This window comes from Bactrocera dorsalis, chromosome 5, assembly GCF_023373825.1.
Source record: "Bactrocera dorsalis isolate Fly_Bdor chromosome 5, ASM2337382v1, whole genome shotgun sequence".
In the NCBI taxonomy this organism is placed as follows: Eukaryota; Metazoa; Arthropoda; class Insecta; order Diptera; family Tephritidae; genus Bactrocera; species Bactrocera dorsalis.
The window spans coordinates 31,452,915-31,476,001 of record NC_064307.1 but is presented as its reverse complement, the minus strand read 5'-3'; the positions used below and the strand labels follow the sequence as shown (position 1 = coordinate 31,476,001).

General features: G+C 34.0%; 4 protein-coding genes across 5 annotated transcripts in view; all 4 read right to left on the bottom strand.

The window, feature by feature from the left end:
* Nucleotides 1-2,178, bottom strand: part of LOC105224790 (uncharacterized) — a 53,365-nt gene extending 51,187 nt beyond the window's left edge. For both annotated transcript variants that reach the window (XM_049456943.1, XM_049456944.1), the window contains exons 1-2: nucleotides 2,006-2,178; nucleotides 522-1,055 (exon numbers count right to left, since the gene is read on the bottom strand). The gene's annotated coding sequence lies outside the window, so the exon portion shown is untranslated. The remainder of the gene's footprint in view (nucleotides 1-521; nucleotides 1,056-2,005) is intronic.
* An 828-nt stretch (nucleotides 2,179-3,006) lies between these two features.
* Nucleotides 3,007-7,014, bottom strand: LOC105224791 (E3 ubiquitin-protein ligase Bre1). The gene is made up of 6 exons (XM_019989718.3): nucleotides 6,857-7,014; nucleotides 5,560-6,673; nucleotides 5,053-5,484; nucleotides 4,725-4,920; nucleotides 4,406-4,673; nucleotides 3,007-4,298 (listed from the first exon to the last, which is right to left on the bottom strand). Exons 2-6 carry the CDS (start codon nucleotides 6,658-6,660, stop codon nucleotides 3,206-3,208), a joined length of 3,090 nt encoding a protein of 1,029 aa, XP_019845277.2. The 5' UTR covers nucleotides 6,661-6,673; nucleotides 6,857-7,014; the 3' UTR covers nucleotides 3,007-3,205.
* A 2,431-nt stretch (nucleotides 7,015-9,445) lies between these two features.
* LOC105224792 (tektin-1) lies at nucleotides 9,446-11,570 on the bottom strand. Its single transcript, XM_049456992.1, has 3 exons — nucleotides 11,190-11,570; nucleotides 10,624-11,136; nucleotides 9,446-10,185 (listed from the first exon to the last, which is right to left on the bottom strand). Exons 1-3 carry the CDS (start codon nucleotides 11,360-11,362, stop codon nucleotides 9,606-9,608), a joined length of 1,266 nt encoding a protein of 421 aa, XP_049312949.1. The 5' UTR covers nucleotides 11,363-11,570; the 3' UTR covers nucleotides 9,446-9,605.
* Nucleotides 11,571-14,594: 3,024 nt separating this feature from the next.
* LOC125778605 (ribosomal protein S6 kinase beta-2-like) lies at nucleotides 14,595-20,162 on the bottom strand (the record flags this gene model as incomplete). Its single annotated transcript, XM_049457099.1, is given in 1 exon segment — nucleotides 14,595-20,162. A coding segment is annotated over 1 exon segment (234 nt), but the record flags the coding sequence as incomplete, so codon positions are not given.
* Nucleotides 20,163-23,087: the final 2,925 nt, after the last annotated feature.

Below are 23,087 nucleotides of genomic sequence, written 5' to 3'. Positions count from 1 at the left end.
AGCACGTGCAGCCGGCTATTCACAGAACGGAAATAATAATGGTTAAGGCAAGTTGCAAAAATTATGTGAAATCCAATGAACAGAAAACGAAAGCCTTATTATGTGCACATAAATCATATACATACATATGTAAATCTATATAGCTATGTACATAACTACATATGTAAGAATATCAAAGCGAAGTTTCAGATTCGCAAGCATTTACATATAATAATGTAGCTACGTCTGTACATAACATCAATTGAAGCACCAATTTCCAGCCCCGTTCGAAATGATTGAAAACTACAAATTGCCAACTATTCCAACGCTTAAGTAGGGATTTTAATGTGGCACTGAGCATTCATTGATGATGATGGCGGCTAAATAATATTTAAAAATCGTATATAATTGAACACTTCCTATACATGTACATATGTATGTATGTACATAAGTGCGCGTATATATGTATATATAAAAACAAACAAAGTGACATATGTATGTTACGTATGATATATTAATATGTTTATATGTATGTTACTTACCCACAATTCCAGCAAAACACCATATGATGACTTCGTCACGGCGCGTTGTGGTTTGGCTCCTATAGTTTCCTCGATGCCGGCGCTGTGATTTTTGAGCTGTAGTTTAGACTGTAAGCGCAGCTACTGTTGAAGCTGTTGCTGTTAGAGATAATATTATTGATGCGCACGTTGTTGCACAAAAAAAAATCCAATGCAATGTACCACAAAAGTGTAGGAAAAAATTTAAATGTCAGGGGGTCTCTAAGTTTGTGTGGCAGTTGCTGCTGGTACTGATGATGTTGCGATGGCGGTTTTTGCTGTTTATAGTATACTTTGTGATGGCAGGCTCTGGTGCCGTTTTGCTTCAATTGGTTAATGTGCTGTGTGACGAACGAATGTGTGTGTAGATATTTCGTTTGATTTGATAGACGAGTCGTGGTTTGTTTATTGTTTTTTATTGGATTGAACCGTTACATTATGTACATACCTTTATCTGCATATGTGCAAGTATGTATGTACATATGTATGTATATGAGCAAGTGTAAAAATTTATATCTGGTTTTAAACTATTTTATTATTATTTTATAAACGAAAAGTTTAAAACAATTTTTACTTACATATGTACATATTTATAAATTTTTATATGCATATGTAAGCATATTTTCTAAATTTAATGTTAAATAATTTGCCTGTTATTTCACAATTTTGCAATCAAAAAACTGTAACATAGCAGTGAAATTTTGTCGGGCTCAAAGAACAAAACCTTTGTCGCATTCACAATTGGTGCGGAAATTTTTCATAAAATTGCACAATTATCAACGTCTTTATGAGCCGACAATAGATTATAAATAAAGACAAAGGCACAACGTGCCAAAGTGCCTCATGAACTGTGCTTCTACTATCAAGGACAAGGACACGTTTGAAGACAGCTGCTAGCACGAATGCCTACCATGTACTACTTCAAAGCAGCTGCTCTCACATATGTATTTACCTAATAATACAATAGAGCTAACAGGATTGTTGTTATTCCAGTTTCACAATCCCAATCTTACACACATAGATGTGGTTAAATATATAGTATTTATGTCCATAAGTAAGAACATAGAATATCCAGAATTACAGGTATCAGACTAATTTACAATTAATTTACGTGAATATTTTGCGAATTATAAAATATATCAAATTAAGCTGCGATGGTTTGTCATACAACAATATGCATATTATTAAAGTTATTTATCTATTTCTTTAACTATTACTTTGTAAGCAAACATTTACTTTCTAATTTTCTGTATTGTGCAGCCTGCGAATTTGCAGCAGCTGTATTTCACACACATATACACTCACACATTCACCCATGAGCGAAAAATCAATTAAATCTTTAGCTTTTGCGGAAGTCATGAACTTCCTTGCGACTTCACTCTTTCTTCACTTTAATAATACATTTTCTCTGTTGATTCTTTATAGACGCCTTTATTAACTTATGCATAATACAACTCATAACTAACCATATATATTTTTATTCACTTTTGCACAACACAAATTCGATATCAAGCTTTTGTTAAAAAGACCGAAAATTAATCCCAACGTACAATTAACAACAACGTGCCATTAGTGCGAATCAGTTACATCCGAACTCGATTTTAGATCGAACAGAAATGCAACGCCGAACAGAACTGATGTTAAAACTGCTAAACACTGAAAAGCGTAGCAGAAAAAGGTAACATTACCACGACAAATTTCAGGGTTGCATGTCATTCACTCAAAACAATAAAATAAGAAATTTATAGTTATTAATGGAAATAGTTACACAGAAGTTTTATATTTCAATGTTTTGAAAAAAATATGCTCTCTAAAAATAAAAATATATGTGAAAAGAAAAAATTATGTAGTCGAATTTGTTTCCCATGCAACTCTGTAATCACAAGCAGGGGTGTTACTTTCTTTTCCTGTGTCAGCTTCAAGTCAGTTTCCGTTTTGAAAGAAACAATTTTTATATTGATACATATATTTTATTATTATTTCTGTAATTATATAAAGATAAATTAATAACGTACTTTTGTAATAATGCATATTGTGCGAGTGTTAATAAGCACACAGGGAGTTTATAATACTGTGTAATGTAATATATTTGTTGAGGTTCTGTCGCTACAAGTAACATAGTTGTATATTGGTTGTGTAAAAAGAGTTCTTCAAGCAAAGTGTTCCACCTACTCAGCAAAAAAAAGGCGGGGGTAAGAAATACCACTAGAAACTTAATTTCCCCCTTTTAATTTCTATTTGCCGCTATTTTAATAATAACGCCTTGAATGGAAAATCACAAATGCGACAATTCTGATAATATCGATGAGTAACTATTCCTTTCATAATAAAATCACAAATGATGGAAGTAATATGGATATTAAGCTTTACAGGAATCGCATACTAAATCTATATTTCTCTACAATAGAAGCTGAAGCTTTCTCCAACAGCTCAAAATGTATATACAAAGAAAGACAAACACAAGATGTAGAGATATACAGGTAAATTTATTGCAATTAATAATGCATATTTAGCATATACCTAACATAAATCATAATATATGGATTGTATTCAATAGATATGAGGAGTGCAAAAATCCCCATCTGATCACCGCTCTTCTGAACTTTTGACAGTAAAAGCCAATTGGTATTACTTAATGGAAATCTAGTAACAGCGTACTGAAATTTTTAGGTTAAATAGAGGCGATGGTAATCATTTGCACCAAAGGCGCAATTGCATTTAGGACATTTTCGCTGTCTAGTTTCGTAGCGAGTACGTAAACAGTCATAGCAGAAAACATGGAAACATTTCGATAAAACGGCATCTTTGCGTTTAACCTTACATGAAGGACAGGTGAGAGTCTCTTTATATTCGCGAATCTCTTCTAATACTACTTCATCAATAGTACTGCCAGCCATTTCAATCTTTTTCATGCGTTCAGCCTTGCGCTTAAACTGCGCTAGTTCTTCCTGTAAGCGCTTTGTTTTATAAGCCTCCGCCTCAAGCGAACTAGTTTTTTCCGCAACAACTTGTTGGGCTTCCTTCATCTGTGAGTGATACTTTTCTAAATGCAACTTTAAATCTGCTGCTGACTGTGCGGACTCAATGGCTTTGCGTTTGTGCATTTCCATTGCTTGCTGTCGCAACATCAACTCCTTCTCTATAGTGGCTACGGTAGCTTGAAGGCTGCGCTCCTTCTCTTCTAACTTTCGCAATACAATATGCATTGCTTCAATTTGAGTATCTCGAGTGGTCATTTGATCTACTAATATTTGTTTTTCCTCTCGTAATAAATTATGCATCTGGTTGGCTTTAATGCGCTCCGACATAAGCTTAAAGTTTGCATCATCCTTTTCACGTAGTTGTTGTATTAGTCGAGAGTTTTGTTCCTGCATGTCTTCAAATGCCTGACCTGTTACTTCCATTTCATTTAGTAGAGCTTCCTCTTCATGTGAGCCAACAAATGGACGAGCATAATTTGCACCACCCGACCCACCCCATGCATTCTCCACTGGCTTTTGACTGGCCACTTGTTTTTGCAGTTCGTACTTCTGCTCCTCAAGTTGCTTAATTTTGCGTAATGCTTCTTCGTCTGCCAACTTTTTGCGCTCTTCTCTTTTACTTTCCTGTATTTTCTTTAATTGTTGACGCAATTCCTCTATTTCTGACCGAAGTTTCTTCTCGGTTGCCATAAGCTGCACTTTGTCACGCTGATCCTTTGAAACACCTTTGTACATATCAAGAAGAAGCTTCATTTCCTTTTGATCATTTAATGCTTTTCTGCAAACAAAGGAGTTATTTATGTATAATGTGAACTTTTAATTGCAGAATAGGCTTACAAGCTTATATTTTAATTGTATTTCAAGGAATATTGTGGAAAGACTTACTTGAGCTGTGCCTTTAAATCGCGCACAATTTCGGATTCAACTACTTTTATATCCTTTGCCTTTGGCACATCTTTTGCGTCCTTTTCAACTTTAACGGTGGCTGTGCATGGTGTTCCAGCGACCGTTGCTCCGCTTGTTGCATTACTATTTGTATTACCTGGAGCTTGAGCATCTTTCTTTTCCCCAACAACTGCAGTGGCTCCTGTGGAATTTTTTTCTTGCTTTATTCCATCTTTTTGCTCCTTCATTTCTTCATCGCCATCATCCCCTAGAATATTTTGATTATTATCTCTGCATGTGTTGAAACATATTAGCTAACCTTTGATGTTGGCACCTGTTTCATCTTTGACGGTTGTTGATGATTCGTTAGAGCTAGTACCAGTTGTTCCTGCACCACCAGCGGCATTCTCCTCTTTCACAGTATTTCCACCCTCTTGTTTAACCTCCTCTGTTACGGGCGGTTGCTGCTTCGTACCCTCCAGCTTCGCCAAAGTATCCTCTATTTCTTTTCGAAGCTAAAATGTACAATAATATATATAAAAATATTAGCATATATATAATTTTCAAAAGTCGGATTATTACTTTATTCATTTTTTCTATGCAATTTCCAAAAACATTAAATTGTATGGAATTCATACAATACCCACCTTTACATTATCTGCTGAAGCATCCTTATATTTACGCTTATATCGCTGACCTTCTCCTTTTAACTGCAAATTATGGTTTTGTAAGGAAGTAATTAAATGTCGCATTTCCCTATTTATTGGTGCTGTTTGCTCGTTAGCAGCCATATTTTGCTCAAATTCAATGCGCAACGTTTCATATTCTTTCCTAATCTGAGCCAACACGTCCTCCATCTGAATCATTTCACTTCGTACCTTCTTTTGTGCAATCAATTCTTCACTTTCCATAACTTCAATCTGACGTAAATGTTGGTTCTTACTTGTCTGCAATTGATTACGTGTTTCATCTAACATGGTTTTTATTTGCATGGATTCATTATATAGAACAGAGAACTGTGACTGCAAGCATTTGTATTCTGTCGTTTCAACAATCACCGACTCTGGCAACTGTCGAATCTATTGAGAATAGAAAAGGAATATTTTTATTTTTTTATGATGTAACATACATATCTATTTATACAAAATACTTACATCCATTTTTAATTTTTCCACCTCCTTTAACGTCTCCCTATGTGTAGCATGCAATTTATCCAACTCCTGCAGACGATTGTTTGCCAGTTCACGATACTCTTCTAAATCTTTTTGCAAATCTTCGTAATGTTGGCTGTTTACATTTGCAGTGGCTGTTCCTTTACCAGAAGATGAGCTTTTATTAGGATCTCCATGCATTTGATGGTAAGCCTTCAACTTCTCTATAGCTTCTGCCAAATGATTTTCTAACTTATCGTTGCGACAGTGCACTTTTTCCAAATCATATTGTAACTCATCTATCTGATTTTTTAGCTCTGCATTTTCGGTCTCTTTAGCAGTCAAAGCATCTTGACACTCTTTCATTTTTAATGAAATTGTATGAAATTTCTCATGCAACGAAGTGTTTAAGCTTTGCAAATTTCGATTTTCGGTCATAATTTCAATGTGCGTTTGCTTTAGAGTCTCATCGATATTTGGCAAAATATTATTGGTAACATTATCTGTTCCATCTTCGCCTTCCGCATTCGCATTAGCATTACTACCACTCGCAACGCCATTTCCTTCTTTCAGAGCTATTGTTATCTTTTCATTACGTTGCATGATTCGATCAATCACTTGCACTATCTTTGCCACCGCCCTCTTTGAAACTTGAACACGATTAGCAAGTTTATCATCAAGCTCCTCTTTATCCCAGGTGGATAATTGTATGAGGAAAGATGTGGTAACTTCATTCTCATTGCGATTTTCAGACTCATCAGCCGTTTCAGCGTCGAAACGTTGCAAGAGCACGCGTATATCTTCATTTAGCTGATTCCAATATCGATTTACGACATTCAGCACGGCATCGTCTTGCATTTGACGCTTTTCCAATTGTTCAATACGATGCCTTAACTCTGCTTCGGTTCGCATCCGTTGTTCAATGCGCTGTGCTAGTTTTTTATTTTGAAACTCAAGGACTTTAATATCCATTTCTTCCAGTGTCGACACAGGCCCAATGAGGTGCGGTTCAAAATGAACTTTCTTTATTGGTGGCTGCCCGAGATTTGTGGCAGCCGCCGTGCTCCCGCCACCACCAGACTCCTCTGCACTGCGTTTCGACATTATGCTGGAATATCTAAATTTTACAAAATTATTAGAAAATTGTTGGAAAATTAATCAAATAAGTAAAATAACAAGCAACGGAGTGCCGGGTCTTATAATCAATAGTGATCTTTCACATTCTTGCATGTTTTCTTTTAATATTCCAAACTATATAGTTTTATTATATTAAATTAACGATATTTAAACTACAACTTACCCTTTTTAACAAATTATATATAAAAATTTTCGCAAGCAAAATGAAAATGACCTAAAAAAAATTGTAAGCATTTCTATTCTGCGTCGGAATACAAAACTTCTTAAAACAGAGCTTCGCGGAATAGGTGAAATAGAAACACAGCGTGTCAAACTCGCCGTAAAAGTAAATATCAGCAAAAAATCTGTCTTCCTGTGATTTAAAACCAAATGCAATCCCTATATTAAATTAAACACAATAAAAATGATTTTATTGTAAAACTTAAAAAAATTTTACGTGATTGAAGTTTTACTCGTATTTTGCTTATTCAAAATCATTGAAATGTATGAAAATACAAAATGTTTCTGTGTTGCAGGAAGGAACAAGTATTTGAAGTGTTACGGAAGTGGAAAAGCAATGCATACATGTGTATTAATTTGATCATAAGTATGTGTGTGTGCAAATCAATTCATTCATGTTTCCTCTAATTGAAATAGGAAAGTTACAAAAAATGAAGATTTGAATTTAAAATTGTTATAAATATATTTTTATCCAATAAATGAAAAAATAACGTAAAATATTTACTTTTGCTAATTTATGTTTATAGAACGCAGTGCAAAACATTTTTAATTTACAATTTATTTTTACAATACTTTCGCAACATATCGCATCGAGTGTAAAGACCCATTCTCATAGCACTTTCCTCGCTTACTTTCGTTTTGTTTGAATTGAGCTGCCCCCGCCACTATGTCAAAGTCGTTCTTGGCGACTTTAACGGCAGGGAGTGCAAAGAAAGTATTTTTGGCACAACAATCGGTAAATTCATCCTCCATGATGAAACATCCCTAAATGGGTTGAGGCTGATCGGCTTCGGAATATTCATCAAGCTACCTGGCTGCCTCCGGATCAAAAAGCTACCACCCAGATCGATCATGTTATAATAGACGGAAGACACGTCTCTAGACGTCTTTAAACGTGATTACGCTCCGAGACCTGAGCATTGACTCGGACCACTACCTCGTTGCAGCAAAGATACGCACCCGTCTCTGTGCAGCAAAAAAACGTGGAGACGTGGAGTAGCTGCAATCACAACTGACAGCACTTAAAACTCTTTATATACAGCTGCAAACAGACTGACTACCTAGCAACTTTACAATCGACTACAACGCGTGCTGGATGGGTACCCAGAATTAAAGAGGGAAGCAAGACGCATTTCCAAAAAAAGAAAGAAGCCGAAATGCGTGAGTACGAAGAGCTTCACAAGCTGGCCGACAGGGTAATGTTCGAAAATTCTACGAAAAGATGCGGCGACTAACAGAAGGTCTAAAGACCGGAGCATACTCTTCTAGAACCCCCAGAGGTGATCTAGTGGCTGATGCCCAAAGCATACATAAATTATAGAGGGAACACTTCTTCAACCTGCTGAATGGCAGTGACAGCATAACATCAGGAGGTGGTGAACCCGATACCCCACTCGATGACGATGGAGCTGGCGTCCCATTGCCCGACCATGAAGAAGTTGGAATAGCAATTACTCGCCTGAAGAACAACAAAGCGGTGGGGCCGATGGATTGCCGGCCGAGCTATTTAAACACGGCGTCGAAGAACTGATAAAGAAATGGCCCAACGATTGGAATTTAAGTGTGCTCTTCCCAATCCACAAAAAGGAAGACCCCACAATCTGCGCCAACTACCGTGGGATAAGCATATTTTGTTTCATCGAGCGTACTGTGTGAAGCATTAGAGCCCACCGTTAACAAACTGATTGGACTTTATCAGTGTGGCTTTAGGCCTGGAAAATCAACAACGGCTCTGAATGGTACAAGTAAAGAAAAAGACCCATGAAAAGAGAATCTTTGCCGATTTAAAAGCTGCTTTTGACACCACGAAATGGAGCTGCTTTTATGCCACTATGTCTTAATTTGGTATTCTCGCACAACTAATACGGCAGTGTAAACTGACGTTGAACAATGCCATAAGTTCCATCAGGTTCGGTAAGGACCCCTCCGAGCCATTCGAAACCAAACGAGGTTTCACAGAAGGCGACTCCATATCGTGCGACTTCTTTCATCTACTCTTGGAGAAAATAATTCGAGCTGCAGATAATATTGATATCATTGGACTTAACAAGCGCGCCGTTAGTTGTGCTTTCTCCAGAATGGATAAGGCAGCGAAGCAAATGTGTCTGGTAGTGAACGAAGGCAAGACGAAATATCTCCTGTCATCAAACAAACAGTCGTCCCACTCGTGACTTTGCTCTCACGTCATTTCGTCTATGTTGGAAGCAGCATTAACACCAACAACAACATTAGTCGCGAAATCCAACGCAGAATAACTCTTACCAACAGGTACTACTTCATAATGAGTAGGCAATTGTCCTCTCCCGATAAACAAAGACCAAAATCTGCAATTCACTCATCATCCCGTCCTGCTATTTGATGCAGGGACATGGAAGATAACAACATCTGAAGAGTCGCCGTTATGAGATTTCAAGGGAAATATTCTACAGAAGATATTTCTGCATTGGCAACAGCGAATACCGTAGTCGATGGAACGATGAGCTGTACGAGATATGTATATGACGACCTTCATATTTCAATATAAAGAAAGAAGTAGAGAAAGCGGCTAATTTTATTTGTAGTAGATCGCATAATAAATGGCAGTGATTTTATATATCGTACCATATGTATATCTTTATACATATGAATGTGTCATGGAATTACAATTATATCAATAAATATATAGTTTTGATTGCATTCGATTGCTCTACAATTTAGAATGATTGATATTTAAGGGCTTGCCTAATGGTCATGCAGTCAACTTCGTCAATTTTGATACTGTTAGCTTTAATATTGATCTCCTCCTCCTGCATTATCTGTACGTGTAGCAAATAGCGTAAAGAAGCTTTATTTTCATTGATCTTTTGATTCAGTTTACATATTGATGCTTGCAAAGCCTCCATTTCATGATAGAGTGCATCCTGTACACTATCACAGGTTAGCTCAAGGCCCGGACGACGTGCACGATTACTCAAACGCGTCTGACAAAGAGTCAATGAACGTTGCTTATCAGCTAGCTCCTTCTCCAACTGCTGAATGTTGCGTTGCAGCTCGTGTATATGAGTCATGCAATCGTTATGCTTATCCTCTAAACATTTCTTAATATGCTTCATTTCGGCGATGCGCCGTTCAAAAGCCTCATTGGTGCGTTCCGTTTGATTTTGCATGTCTTCGCACACCTGTTTCAACAGCAAATCAATATAAGCGCGCAATTGTGAGGCTGAATTCAACTCTTTGGCATTGTCTTCAATGTTTTTGTATGTTGTGTGCTGCCATTCGCCCAGTGAGTAACGACTAAAGAAGACGCAGAAATGAGAAATTCAATAAGTTCATCCTAGAGTTTGTTATAACAAATTGAATAATTTATAAAAAGGATTATAAAGGCATAAAAAGTATCAGTAGTTAACAGAGGATGAACAGGAGGATGGAGTCATGTGTAGAAGTTCACGCAAGTTCACTTGGGAGTGACCAGACTCGATTATTTTACATATGACTCAAGCAACACACGACTTCCGGTTTTAGACCAAGTATCCTCTGGGTAGCCAAAAACATCCTTTTGAAGGCGAGCTAAAGTGAGAAAGCGAAATATTCCTCCCCAGAGCTGTGCGCTTGGTTTGGAACCCGCCACGTAAAAAACATCCCTAACGAAAAGAACAAAACAACTTCGGATGGTACAGTTATCCACGGTATCTACGCCAATGAAAAAGAAATTAACGGTTGAAATTAAATTACCATTCTAGATTCGATAGATCTTTTCCGTGACCCAAATTGCGCTGCGTTTCACGCAGTGTTAAATTATTTTCATCAATCAAGAGAGATTTATCCTTCTGTGCCAGATCCTTATCTAACAGATACATTGTAGCGCGTAGACTACGTATCTGCTCGTTTGCCTCTTTCAGTGAACGATCCATTAAACACTGACATCCTTTAATAACCTTTAACTCGCGACGCAAACAACGATCCACCTCATCATCGCACAGGTCCACTCCAATACGGCCTTCTCGCAGTATCTGACAACGTTGATTTATGGCCAACGATTTCTCCTTCAGAAAGTCGATAGCGTTGAGTACACGATTACGATATGTATTCAGCGCTTCATCCTCCAGCATGGCTGTTTTCTTTTGCCTATTCAATTCATCTAATAAAAATCGAATTTCACTAGTACGCTCGCGCATATGATGCTCCACTTCACGCTGCCAACTTTTAGTAGTGTCTTTGGTTTCATCCACAATCCGTTGCGATTCTCTACATAATGGTTGAGAGTTCAATTATTCTCTCTAATATATCATATGTCTTACTCTACAATACGCTCCGCTAAACGTTCCTGATCGCAGGTGATGCGAAATTTCACCTGATTATTGAAGTCCCAGTCTTCCTCCGTATACTTCGGTGGTATTTTCGCTTGAGGACCATATCCCTTACCAGTCAAATGCAGACCAGCGATCCGTCGTGTACGCATATTCGGCAGCATTTTTATGATTTCACGATATGGTTGTTCTTATTCGATTAAAGATCTATAAAAAATATTTGCAAATGTTTGTGTGTTTGTAATTAAGTCAAATAAATCGAATATTATGTTATTTTATTAAATTATAAACTTCAATATGAACAACAAATTTTTTTCAAAAGTCAACAGCTCAATACACAACGAATCAACTGAAACAAACATAATGTGGAGAAATTTATACGAGCACATAAAATAATATCGATTATACGGGAGTTCGTGCGTGGTTGCCTAGAGGATTATTATAATATTTATTATTATTTTTTTGCTTTGAATAAATTGACGACGTGGGCCTTCATTAATGTAGCACTATCCCAGTAGAGTAGGTTTGCAAAATAAAAATATTCTAAAGCTATCATCCGGCCGAAGAGCTTTCAAATTCAAATTTTTCAAGCTTGGGGTGTAATAAATATTAGACAAATATATATATATATTTACTGTTCCTAAAAATATTAATAATAATAATTTTATTCTATTAAAACCTAAAAATTGCTTAAGGTAATATATTAATTAGCAGATCATGTAACTATCGAATTATTTTATTCACAAATTATAATAATACAATTAAACCATCCTTACACTATATCAAATTTTTAATCCAATGACAATTCATACGAAAAGTTAGTCAATTATACCAGTTTTCTACAGGGTCATTCCATGCTATCATTCACCACATACACATTATCAAAATAATCACGTTTGCTAAAATAATATCTAATAAAGATGAAAGGACTTACAGTGAACGTTTGGTGTCTTTCAAGGAGTATGACATTATAATAAATAAACTTGCGTTGCATGATAAATTTAAGATATCCACTTATATACTCGACTCGAATAAATTAATTATCTAAGCCATAAATATTGTAGCATTATAATAATACATAGTATAAGACTATATTGAAATTTACCTCAACCCATATTCAATAATTGATTTATTTTGATGATTATTTTGGTCCATCGGTATGTAAATCTCAAAGTATTAAAGCTAGAGACGTCTTTTGCTGCACATTCTAGATTTTTATTTTTGACTTGATGGTTCTGAATAGAATTTAGTACAAACCACCAATAAAAGATAAAGAAATAGAACTATGATTCTTCTTTTTATTGGCGTAGACACCGGTTACGCGGTTATAACCAAGTTACAGCAGCGCGGCAGTCGTTCCTCCTTTTCGCTTTTCGGCGCCAATTCGAGATAACAAGTTCAACTAAATCCTTCTCCACCTGATCTCTCCGACAGAGTGGAGATCTTCCTCTTCCTTTATTTCCCCGGCGGGTACTGCTTCGAATACACTGAGAGCTGGAGTATTTTCGTCCATTCGGACGACATGACCTAGCCAGCGAAGCCGCTGTCTTTTAATTCGCTGAACTATGTCAATGGCGTCGTACATCTCATACATGTACATAATTCCATCGAATGCGGTATTCGCCGTGGCCAATGCACAAAATTAATCCATAAATCTTCCGCAGAACCTCTCTCTCGAAAACTCGTAACGTCAACTCATCTGATGTTGTCATCGTCCATGTCTTCACACCGTATAGATCGGGAATAATGAGTGACTTGTAAAGTTTGGTATTTGTTCGTCGAGAAGGGACTTTACTTCTCAATTGCCTACTCAGTCCGAAATAGCACCTGTTGGCAAGAGTTATTCTGCGTTGAATTTCGCGGCTGACGTTGTTTTTGATGTTAATACTAGGTCAAAGATTGACGAAATTATCGATGACTTTAAAGTTATGACTATCAACAGTGATGTGGAAGCCAAGTCGCGGATGCGAGGACTGAGGAGATTCTCTTTTCACGGGTCTTTTTGAAGATTTGGATCATTCAGGTCCGTTGTTGATTTTCCAGGCCTAAAGCCACACTGATAAGATCCAATCAATTTGTTAACGGTGGGCTTTAATGCTTCACACAGCTTGATAAATATGCGATGTTGAGGAGGCTTATCCCACGGGAGTTGGCGCAATTTGTGGTGTCTCCCTTTTTGTGGATTGGTTTCTATTCAATTACGAATCTCACACCGAATTTACTCTACTTTATATGGCCAGGGTAGTAAATGCCACAAGGACCTACTCGTCTCAGTCAGTCGGTGATGTCAATCTTCACTTTAACGACCGGACATTCGAGGTGCATGCCCTTAAATCGTAATCCTTAATGCGTTTGCCGTAGTCGTCATCAGAAGGGGCGTATCTCATCCAAGATTGTTGTTTCTTTTTACTCGTATTAGGGGGATTTTTATGTTGAGGGGGAGGGATGTTATTTGATACTTTATTGAAATAAGATAGCCAAGAAAGTTAGCCAAAATGCCGCCCTAAAATTCTTGCGCCCTTGGCAATCGCCTAACGTGACTAAATGGACGGGTCCTGTAGGAACCACACCATGGAACTTTGTGCACCTTTTTGCGCACAGAACCCCTCGACATATCCGAAAAATTTATGGCAGAGAAAGTTTCTATTAGACTCAGAGAAGCTGAGTTTTTAAATGAACATGTGCCTAAGAACTCTGGCATCCCCGCACGCTTTCATTTCAAGCCGAGGTAAATGTGGGTAGATAGAAGCTTGGAGGAGCTGCCTAATATCATGAACTATTCATAAATAAGTACATGCAAGCTTTCTGATATTGTAGTGTTTTTTCAATTCAAGGTTACTGCCATCAAAGTATCAGTCAAAGTTCCTGTGCTGCCACAATATCCTTCTGTGCCAAAGCAAATTGCAACAAACAGAACCAGCGAGCAGTTCTTCTTCAGCAATATTAAGCTTTTCCTAATTGTAGGGGTTTTAACTCAACATTGCCTCATTGGAGACTACGTGGATACTAGTCAGAGAAAACATCTCAGCACTTTTTTATTGCCACACATTTACGAGATCAATGCTAAATCACCTTGGATCCCACACCATTAGACATTCAGCTGATCTGGCACTGGCGGGAGAGAAATTAAACGGCTAAGCACACTTACAATGGGTACAAGGCGCTTTGTCGACACTTAAAATCTAATTACTATCTAGTTCTTTAAGTAGCTTAAGAAAGCACTGATCATTATCGGTCCAAGAGCAATCCTCTTTTTACTTTCCGATTTAAAGAGGGTTAGATCCTCGACCAGCTCTTGACCAGATAAAATAAGATCCTTTCTTGGAATTAGCCATATTACTACCTACCTAAATTCATTCTATTTATTGAATCTGAACTATTGGAAAACACCACCAGTCAGTTTATTACGCATCTAAAACTTTTATTTTATTCCGTTTTTTATTTAATACATGTTTTTTTTATAGTCTTCTCTTTTCTGCAAATAGGAATAGTTTTCACATTATCGAAACGATCTTTAACGAATTATATATATGTGCATACTTACATATTTATATGTACATATATGCATGTAGACATAATATATATGTATATACATATATGTATATGGCTTAAGTCTACATACGAATACCTATGTACATTTGTGTTTCATATTTTTGTTCATTTTGTTCATGTCATTGTAATTATTATATTTGCATATACATACATACCATATATAATGTATAGTAGTATATTTATTTGTTTTGTATGTTATGTAAATGTTGTGTCACATACATAGATGGTAAATATGTATTTTGTATTGACAGTTGAGAACAAAAGGCAGTGTTGCACGTTTCTTTCAAACAGCAGAACTGTTTCTTGTTTTATTTGTTTATTCTCAGGAAAGTTTTGATCAGGTTTTATAAGCTCTTTATCTATGAAACATTCTTAAGCAGAAATCATATGGATTATGCTGGGGAAGACTTTTATGAACAAAATATAAATGATAATTCAAAATTAATAAAATCCTAAAAAATATAACAGGAATCCTGAGTTGAGGATTTGGTCTGTGTATATCATCACCTAAAAAGCAAAACAACGTATTATCTAAAAAAAAATGTAAACCGTTTTCAGATAATCATTCTATAACGAAAGCTTTAATTTTGTTTCGATATGAGTAGTTGATAACCAATATATAACCAAAACAAAAATTTTGTTTCAATGTTAGTGGTTTCTATTATATCGTTTTTCCTTCGCTTGTAAAATTATGAAAAGTGTGTTACGTTATTTTGCACTTTAGGTGACGATATGTAAGTATGTATATGTATACATGCAAAATATATATTAAAAAAAACGAAAAACAACTTTTACTAATTACTTAATTAATAAAATATTTGCAGAAAGAGCCAACTTGAAAATTGTCACTCTCTTCCTTCGTGCTATATAGCATAATTAATTCAGTTATATAAATGTTACAACGGTTTGAAGTTTTTTTTACATTTTCTTGTTTTATTTAATTCTTTGTAAACATTATAAATTTTGTATATTTTTTATTTCAGCATTGATTCTTGTCTATAATTTATCTACAATAAAAATAAGACATTTCTTATATGCATACTGTGCATGTGTTTGTGTATGTTTGTGTAACTATTCAGCAATTGTTTATGCCTATGTGTATGTACATGTTTAGTTTAGCGCCATACTTTGCTACTGTACAGTAATTTTTGAACTGTTTGCTTATAAAAGAAAAAAATTATAAAACATATAAAAGAAACAGGATAGTTTTACTGTAAAATATCATATAAATGATTTAAATTGTAACTATAAAAATATACAATTTATTATTGGCTCTTAAGTAATAATTTTCAAAACTACTTTTGTTGTGAATCTTTCGGTTGTTTTTGCGTATTTTAGTTTTCATTCGTATTTATGTATGTACATTAAACATTTTGTTTAACAAAAATAATTGCTCTTGAGGTATTTTCTGTAACGCTGCTGTTGCTCACTTTTTTATTTGCAAATTTAGGAAATTTATTGCATACATATTTGGTTCAATATACATATTTTTTTCGAGATGATTTTATTTTTGTTTTTTGTGTATTTTTATATTTGTTTTCGTTTTATTTCTTTTAGCTTTACGCTTAAATAAGTTTAGCACCTTTTGATTTTATCAAAAAATAATATTATATGCATTTATATGTCTGTACATATTAATGTTGTATTTATAAAGAATATAACTTGAATACAAAATTAAAAAATACACGGCGTGCCGCCACTTAAAAATATGAATCCGGTTAAATTCAAAATTCAAATAACCTATTCAGCTGAAGCAATGAATAAGTTTGTAATTAAAGAATTGATACTAATGATGAAATTATTTAAACAAAGAGATGGCAATAAAAACGTAAGCTATTTCAATATACTTTTTAAAAATAACTTTCCATTATTTTTATTAAAATTTGTTAAGTTATTTCATAATTTTCAGTTGAATTTTGCATTTGGCAACTAATTTCGCATATTTCGTTAATATTTAGGTTCGATAATTTCAATATTCCTTTTAATTTGAATTTTTTTTTATGTTTGCCCATACATTATTGTATCATGCTAATTACTTTTAGGCTATACTTCAATTTGCTTATATTTATTGTATAAAAATGTATATTAAATATGAAACAGTTCTATTGCATGTACTATATGTAAACAAACTTTATTAATTTCTACTATTTTTATGTTGTTGACCTATTTTGAGCAAATCATATAATAAACATATTTTTGTTGTATGGAAATAATATTCGAAAGAAAGTATATGAACCAGTGAAGGGTATGCAGTTTTTTAAGCCAGCGCTTTATTAAATTCCTTTTGTAGTGGTTTTTGATGATAAGAAATGTCTTATTTTGTGACATTAAAGAATTTACGTATTTTTATATTCACTCGAAATCTATATTTTTTTGCATACCTATCTCGTTAATATGCCAATATTTTATATTCTTTTAAAAAAGTTGTATGACGCAAGCGCCTTTTTAGTTTTATACAAAAAAGTTTATATTTTTATAACTTAAACACAATATATTTTTATTGCATTTTATTATAATTATTATTTATGTATATAACTTTTTCTTATTATACTTTATATCAAAACAAAATTATATGCACAAAAAATTTTCGAAACAAACCACTAAAAATGTTTCAGAAAAATAACGTTTTAAATATTGTATATTCAGTTTTTTAGGAAATAAAAATTGATGCCCAATAAATTTTTACAATTTACGGACCCTTTAGTTGCTTGCAGTTGCATTTATGTTTGTATTTTTTTGTTTAATATATTTCGATGTATTCAAAAAAAAATTTCAAACATTGTGTTATTCCCTAAGCTAAATCTATCTTTGACTTGATCCGTTGCAGTAGCATTATGATAAATTGCGATTGAGGAGAAGAAACGGGACCAAGTATTATACATTTTCCTACAAACAGTTGGAAGAAAAATTATGTAGTATATATGACATTTAGCTGACATATTTGCAGATGATTATAATTTTATAAACATACACATGTACGTCTGTCAACATATACAGGCATTATAGAAAATACTAAAAAAAATAAATGAAATAAAAATGTCGGAATAATAATATTAAGAGAAATATATACCGGCTGCGGCAACAATAACTTGTTTTCGTTCTATTCAAACCCCTTCTGCAAATTTTTTGAATAAAAATATTCCACACAATTTAACAAAAAAAAATTAAATTGCCGAAATGTTAACAAATATTTAAAATTTCAAAAAAGATCAATTTTACATAATTCAGATAACAACCCAATGTTTGACCGAGTTAAGGACAAACTGATAAATTATTCCGATATGAATTATTCTGTTTTAACATTGCAACGCAGGTTTGTAGCCGACACATAGCTATCGGTTAATAAGTGTACTGGCGGCTTAACTCAAAATCTACCATATTCAGCAAAAAAAATGTATATCAAAGTGTAAATTATACTAGATAAATGTGAAAACATGAAGTGTGGAAAAATGTAGCTAACATTTTGTATATTTTCCATTTGTTGTTGCGAGGAATTATAAGTATATGTTAAAATAACTTAATATAAGATCGATTTTGAGTTATGACACTTCAAAATAAATGGTTTAATTACCAAAACACAAAACGTAAGCAAGATTAAAAACCATTTATGGGTTTATTACAAATTTTTGAAGTTTTTTCCGCATAAAAAGTAAATAACCATAAAAAATATGTTATTACTTACTATTACTGAGAATGAACTCAATGAATTAGCTTTTTTTAAAATAAACTATTTTGTTTATTCCATTTCTTAAAAATTTAAAACTCAAGCAAATTTTCAATAAAAACAATGATAAAAATCTTTAAAAAGAAAAAAACGTATGAGATGTTATTCTAAACTCTCAATTAAATACCGGTCACTTCGGTTAAGAGGGACCATTTATGTATGCACATACACCGTGTCGTTTTATTTTTGTTTTTGCTATATGTTTCCATGACGACCATAGTGTGACAAACTCAGTAGTGTTCAATTATTTACTTAAATATTTTAGTTTTTATTATAATTTTTTACATTTGTGGCACTTTCATATCTGAATTAGTAGCATGTGCACATATTGCAAGCTTAAATTCCCACATAGATTTCATTATTATAACAATAGTTTATTATTATGTTGACTAACGGTTTACATTCCTTTTCAATATACATTTATATAAACTAAATTGAACTAAGTAAAGGGGACTGAACATAAATTGTACGCCTATTTTCATCACTACAACAATAACCAACTATCTTTGTTGGTTGTTGCCCCCTAATTGTATATATGTATGTGGTTTTTGTCCTCTGGTACCAGCAACAATATAACTGATAGTGTTGGAGTTGACAGAAGAGTTGGCTATCTCATTTTGTTTGAAATATTTGTGTATTTACATGTCTTAATAATATGCAATAATAAAAAGCGATACATGATTACGTGGGCGGAATTGCTAAAAAGCGCAAAACCGCATCCCGGTAGGCAAAAACGAGCGATGCGGCGACAAATTAGGCGTTGCACGAAAGTTTGACTATATGTATGTATGTTTTTCTTATTCGTTACAATCATTCTTTTAGAGTACGAGCTAATTCTTTTCAATTACTTGCATATTTTCGTTTCTGTTGCAATTGAGTTATATCTATTTATATATGTATTTAATAATTAGATTTCATAATATTAGCCTTAATCGCTGTTGTTCTCACTTTTTTCTTTTTTTTATACTAAATCTATTAACTATTTGTTGTATACGTGCACAAATGAAATCCAACTGCTAAGCCGATAGCCGACAATACATCTGCGTCGACTCTTTCTGGCATCTCTCGTGCAGTTTACTTGTTGTTATTGGTTTTCATTGTTTTACTCGTTTTTACGTGTTTAGGTTTCTGGGCTTCATCATTTTGATTCCAGAAGATCTTCGTTACATCTCGTTATTATACATTGTTAGTTTTGAGTTTCATCAACGTTTGTAGTTGTATTTGTATAAATAATCTTAAGCAACATATTTCTATAGTTTTATAAAAAAAATTGTTTGCTGCTGTTTGTTTGTTTGTAGTTTCATAATCAGTTTCATTTTTCTCTGCTTCTAGTGTTTCATTTAATTCTCCTTCGCACTACTACCACCATCATTAATATTCTTCGGCCGCGTGTTTGTTTTTGCTCTTGCACTGGCTGTTGCCAATGTGGGTTTGCAGTTGCCGTCCGCCTTTAACTACACAATAGGCACACCCTGTACATCCATCATTTCGTCTTGGGGCGATGGACGTGGCGGAAAAGCTTGTAAATGTGGTGGCGTGGCTCGTGGATAAATGCCGCGTTGTGGTGGAAATTGCATGCGGTATGATCCTTCATGATGCTGTCTTGGTGTACGTCTTGGTGATCGTGCTGGCATGCGATTCGCGCGTTGCATGTCCTCTAAAATTGAAGGTGCTACGTATGTGAAACCCTGTAAAGTGAAAATAATGAAAGCATAATTAATATAACGAACCAGATTAATATATGGATATATACATATAATATCATTATTTTGTTATCTTTAAATTCGAGACAAATGTTTCATATATGTATCTCTACATTCCGTATAGCAAAGAACGGATATGCTCACATGGATAATAGCAAAAGATCTTAAAACCAATCTAAAACAAGAAAAATATCAACTTCGACTGCACCGAAGCTAAATACCATTCACATGTGCCTTTTTTATAGCATAAAAGGATATAAAAAGATCGTTATCTTGAATTTGATCGAACAGTTTGAATATCTCCTACATATAGTATATGATATAGTGGTCTGTTCCGGAAAAAAGATCGAAACCAAAATAACAAATGAAAATATCTTGTCAAATAAAATAGCTTTTCATATAGTCATATATTCTAGTGGTCCGATATTGGCAGTTCCGACAAATGAGCAGCTTTTTGGCGAGAAAAGATCGGGTGCCAAACTTCAGATCGATATCTCAAAAACTAAAGGACATGCCCAACGCGGTCAGGTCAAGCAAAATACAATCGAATAGGTGAAATGTTAATTTAACAAACAAATTAAAACCTTAGTTTTAAATATCTGTGCACCCGCAAATATAAACAAAAACAAGCATTTAAATAGATGTATATACTATATAAACGTGAGAATGTATTATTACACATTTTGTTTTGCTAAAGCTTTCATAAGGTCCAATGCTAATTTTGTGAGTCTAGTTCAATGATCCAATTGTCTGCTGGATCGTTATATGTGTAGTTCAATGTCTTGCGTGCTTTTTAGCGCCAACATACCACAATACTAAGAGTTATATTACAAGAGTGCATATGTACATATGTTATATAAAAATAAAAATATAGTACGTAGTATTCGTCATCGACGTCAGTTGCTCAACTGCAATAAAATAGTATTCGTAGTATTATTTGTAGTAGCGTGACGAGTGTTAGGAGCACGCATGCGCATGCGGCTATTCGAAGCAGATAATAAATGACATGGCCCATTTAAATATTTATGTGAGTACCCATGGCTACTTACATATACACGAGCATATGTTTTCTTAGCTATTGCAGTACTTAAAGCCTACTTATGTAAAATTATTACTAACTAAAAATGGTACAAATTGTTTGCGCATAACTATTGGTCATACAAACATGTTCGTTATCTGCGTCTGCATTTTCCAACACAAAATCCAGTCAATTAACAAAACCGCTGGCACACAACATAAAGTGAATACAAATATTTCGTTAGTATTTCATTAAAATATCAAATAAACTTAATTGTATGTACAAACTGGTATACGATGCATTTACATTTATGAAATTTGAACTTCAATTGTTGTTAATTAGTTACCACAACCGAGTATATTTCATAAAAACTAAATCAAATTTGCAGCGTTGCACGAAATCGAGTTTGTTAATTTACGAATTTTTAGTGCAAAGCCTCATTCATATGGTACAAAGATTTCCAGGCTTTATCGAGCTTTTAATATACGAAATATTGAAGTTTATTAACCTCTAAAATGGGTGTACTAATATATCAACTGTACTTTAGAAATTGAATTATATTTATTCTTGGTGTCCAAAAGATTTACTAGTATTTACTATATTTAGTATAGCTTCAATTCATGAAGTATAATTTTAAGAACAATTACTTAATATTAATTTATTACACTGGCCTGCAGTGGTTTTGTTGACTGTGGGCAAAAAAATAGTAGCGTTCTAATTAACTTTAACAACTGTTTAAAACTTATCCGAAAATGTACCCATATTTATTATTATGGATTTGGTCTGATTTTGGGCAATTTTTTCATATGTACTTGCCTAGGAAACGATCGACTATCAAGACAAACCTTTTTATAATCTTCAATATAACCTTGATATAGTACATATCGCCCAAAAAATAATATCCGTCTCTCTGAGTAATAGTTTCCGTTATACAGCCTTGAGAACTTGTGCGCTCGAGTCTAGCTAGGCTCTAAGCGCGTTTTTCTAGAAGCTGTGTTTTTGAAGTTGGTTGGCAAGATTTCCCGAGAGCTATTCAACCAATCTTCATGAAATTTTACACAGGTATCTCAAAGACAATTTTTAAAGACTTGGACGAAGGATTCTTTTCTTTCGACTACAACTAAAAACAAAAAAAAAAAAACATGCCGCGAAATGCTCACTGAAATATTCATTTTTTTTATGAAAATGTCTGCCAAAAATCCCATTTTAAATTTTTTCACTTCGTTCAAGTTCTAAGTTAAGGTTTTAACTACAACACATATTTTTTCACTTTAGATGATCCTGTAAGGAGTTATCCTGCCAACGCAGCCGCATCTGATCTGAAATGGCGTCTTATTGGCCGAGTATAAAATTTTTTTTTTGGCAAAAAATTCTGAATTTTTTTGTTAATAGTGTATGTTTATAACAATAAAAAATTCTTAAATAAAATTAAAAATAAAATATTTAATTTTTATATGTGAAAAAAATTTTGAAAAAATTATGTTTTTTACCCGAGGAACTACATGTAACTCCTTATTTGTATTAAATTTAATGAAATCGGTTCTATCTACCCCAAGCCACAAAAAACGCCTGGTTTTAAATTATTCGTAGAGATTCATTCGCTTTCGCATTTCTTTGCTTTTACAATACTGATTTTTGCCTTTGTTTCATAAACTTATGAAACAACAAAAACAATTATACAAAGAAAGCCAATTGCATTGAATTAGCCAAGGCGTGTTAAAACCGGGTTCGAGCAACTTGCCAGGATTACATAATTATTATTATGTTTAGTTTTTCTAGTATACATTGTGGTCGTATTCACGCGTTATGCTCTAAAATAGCGTCGCGAAAATATGTTGAGTTTGTTGGCACATGTAATTAGATTGCACTTGCGAATTATGTTCATGTATAAG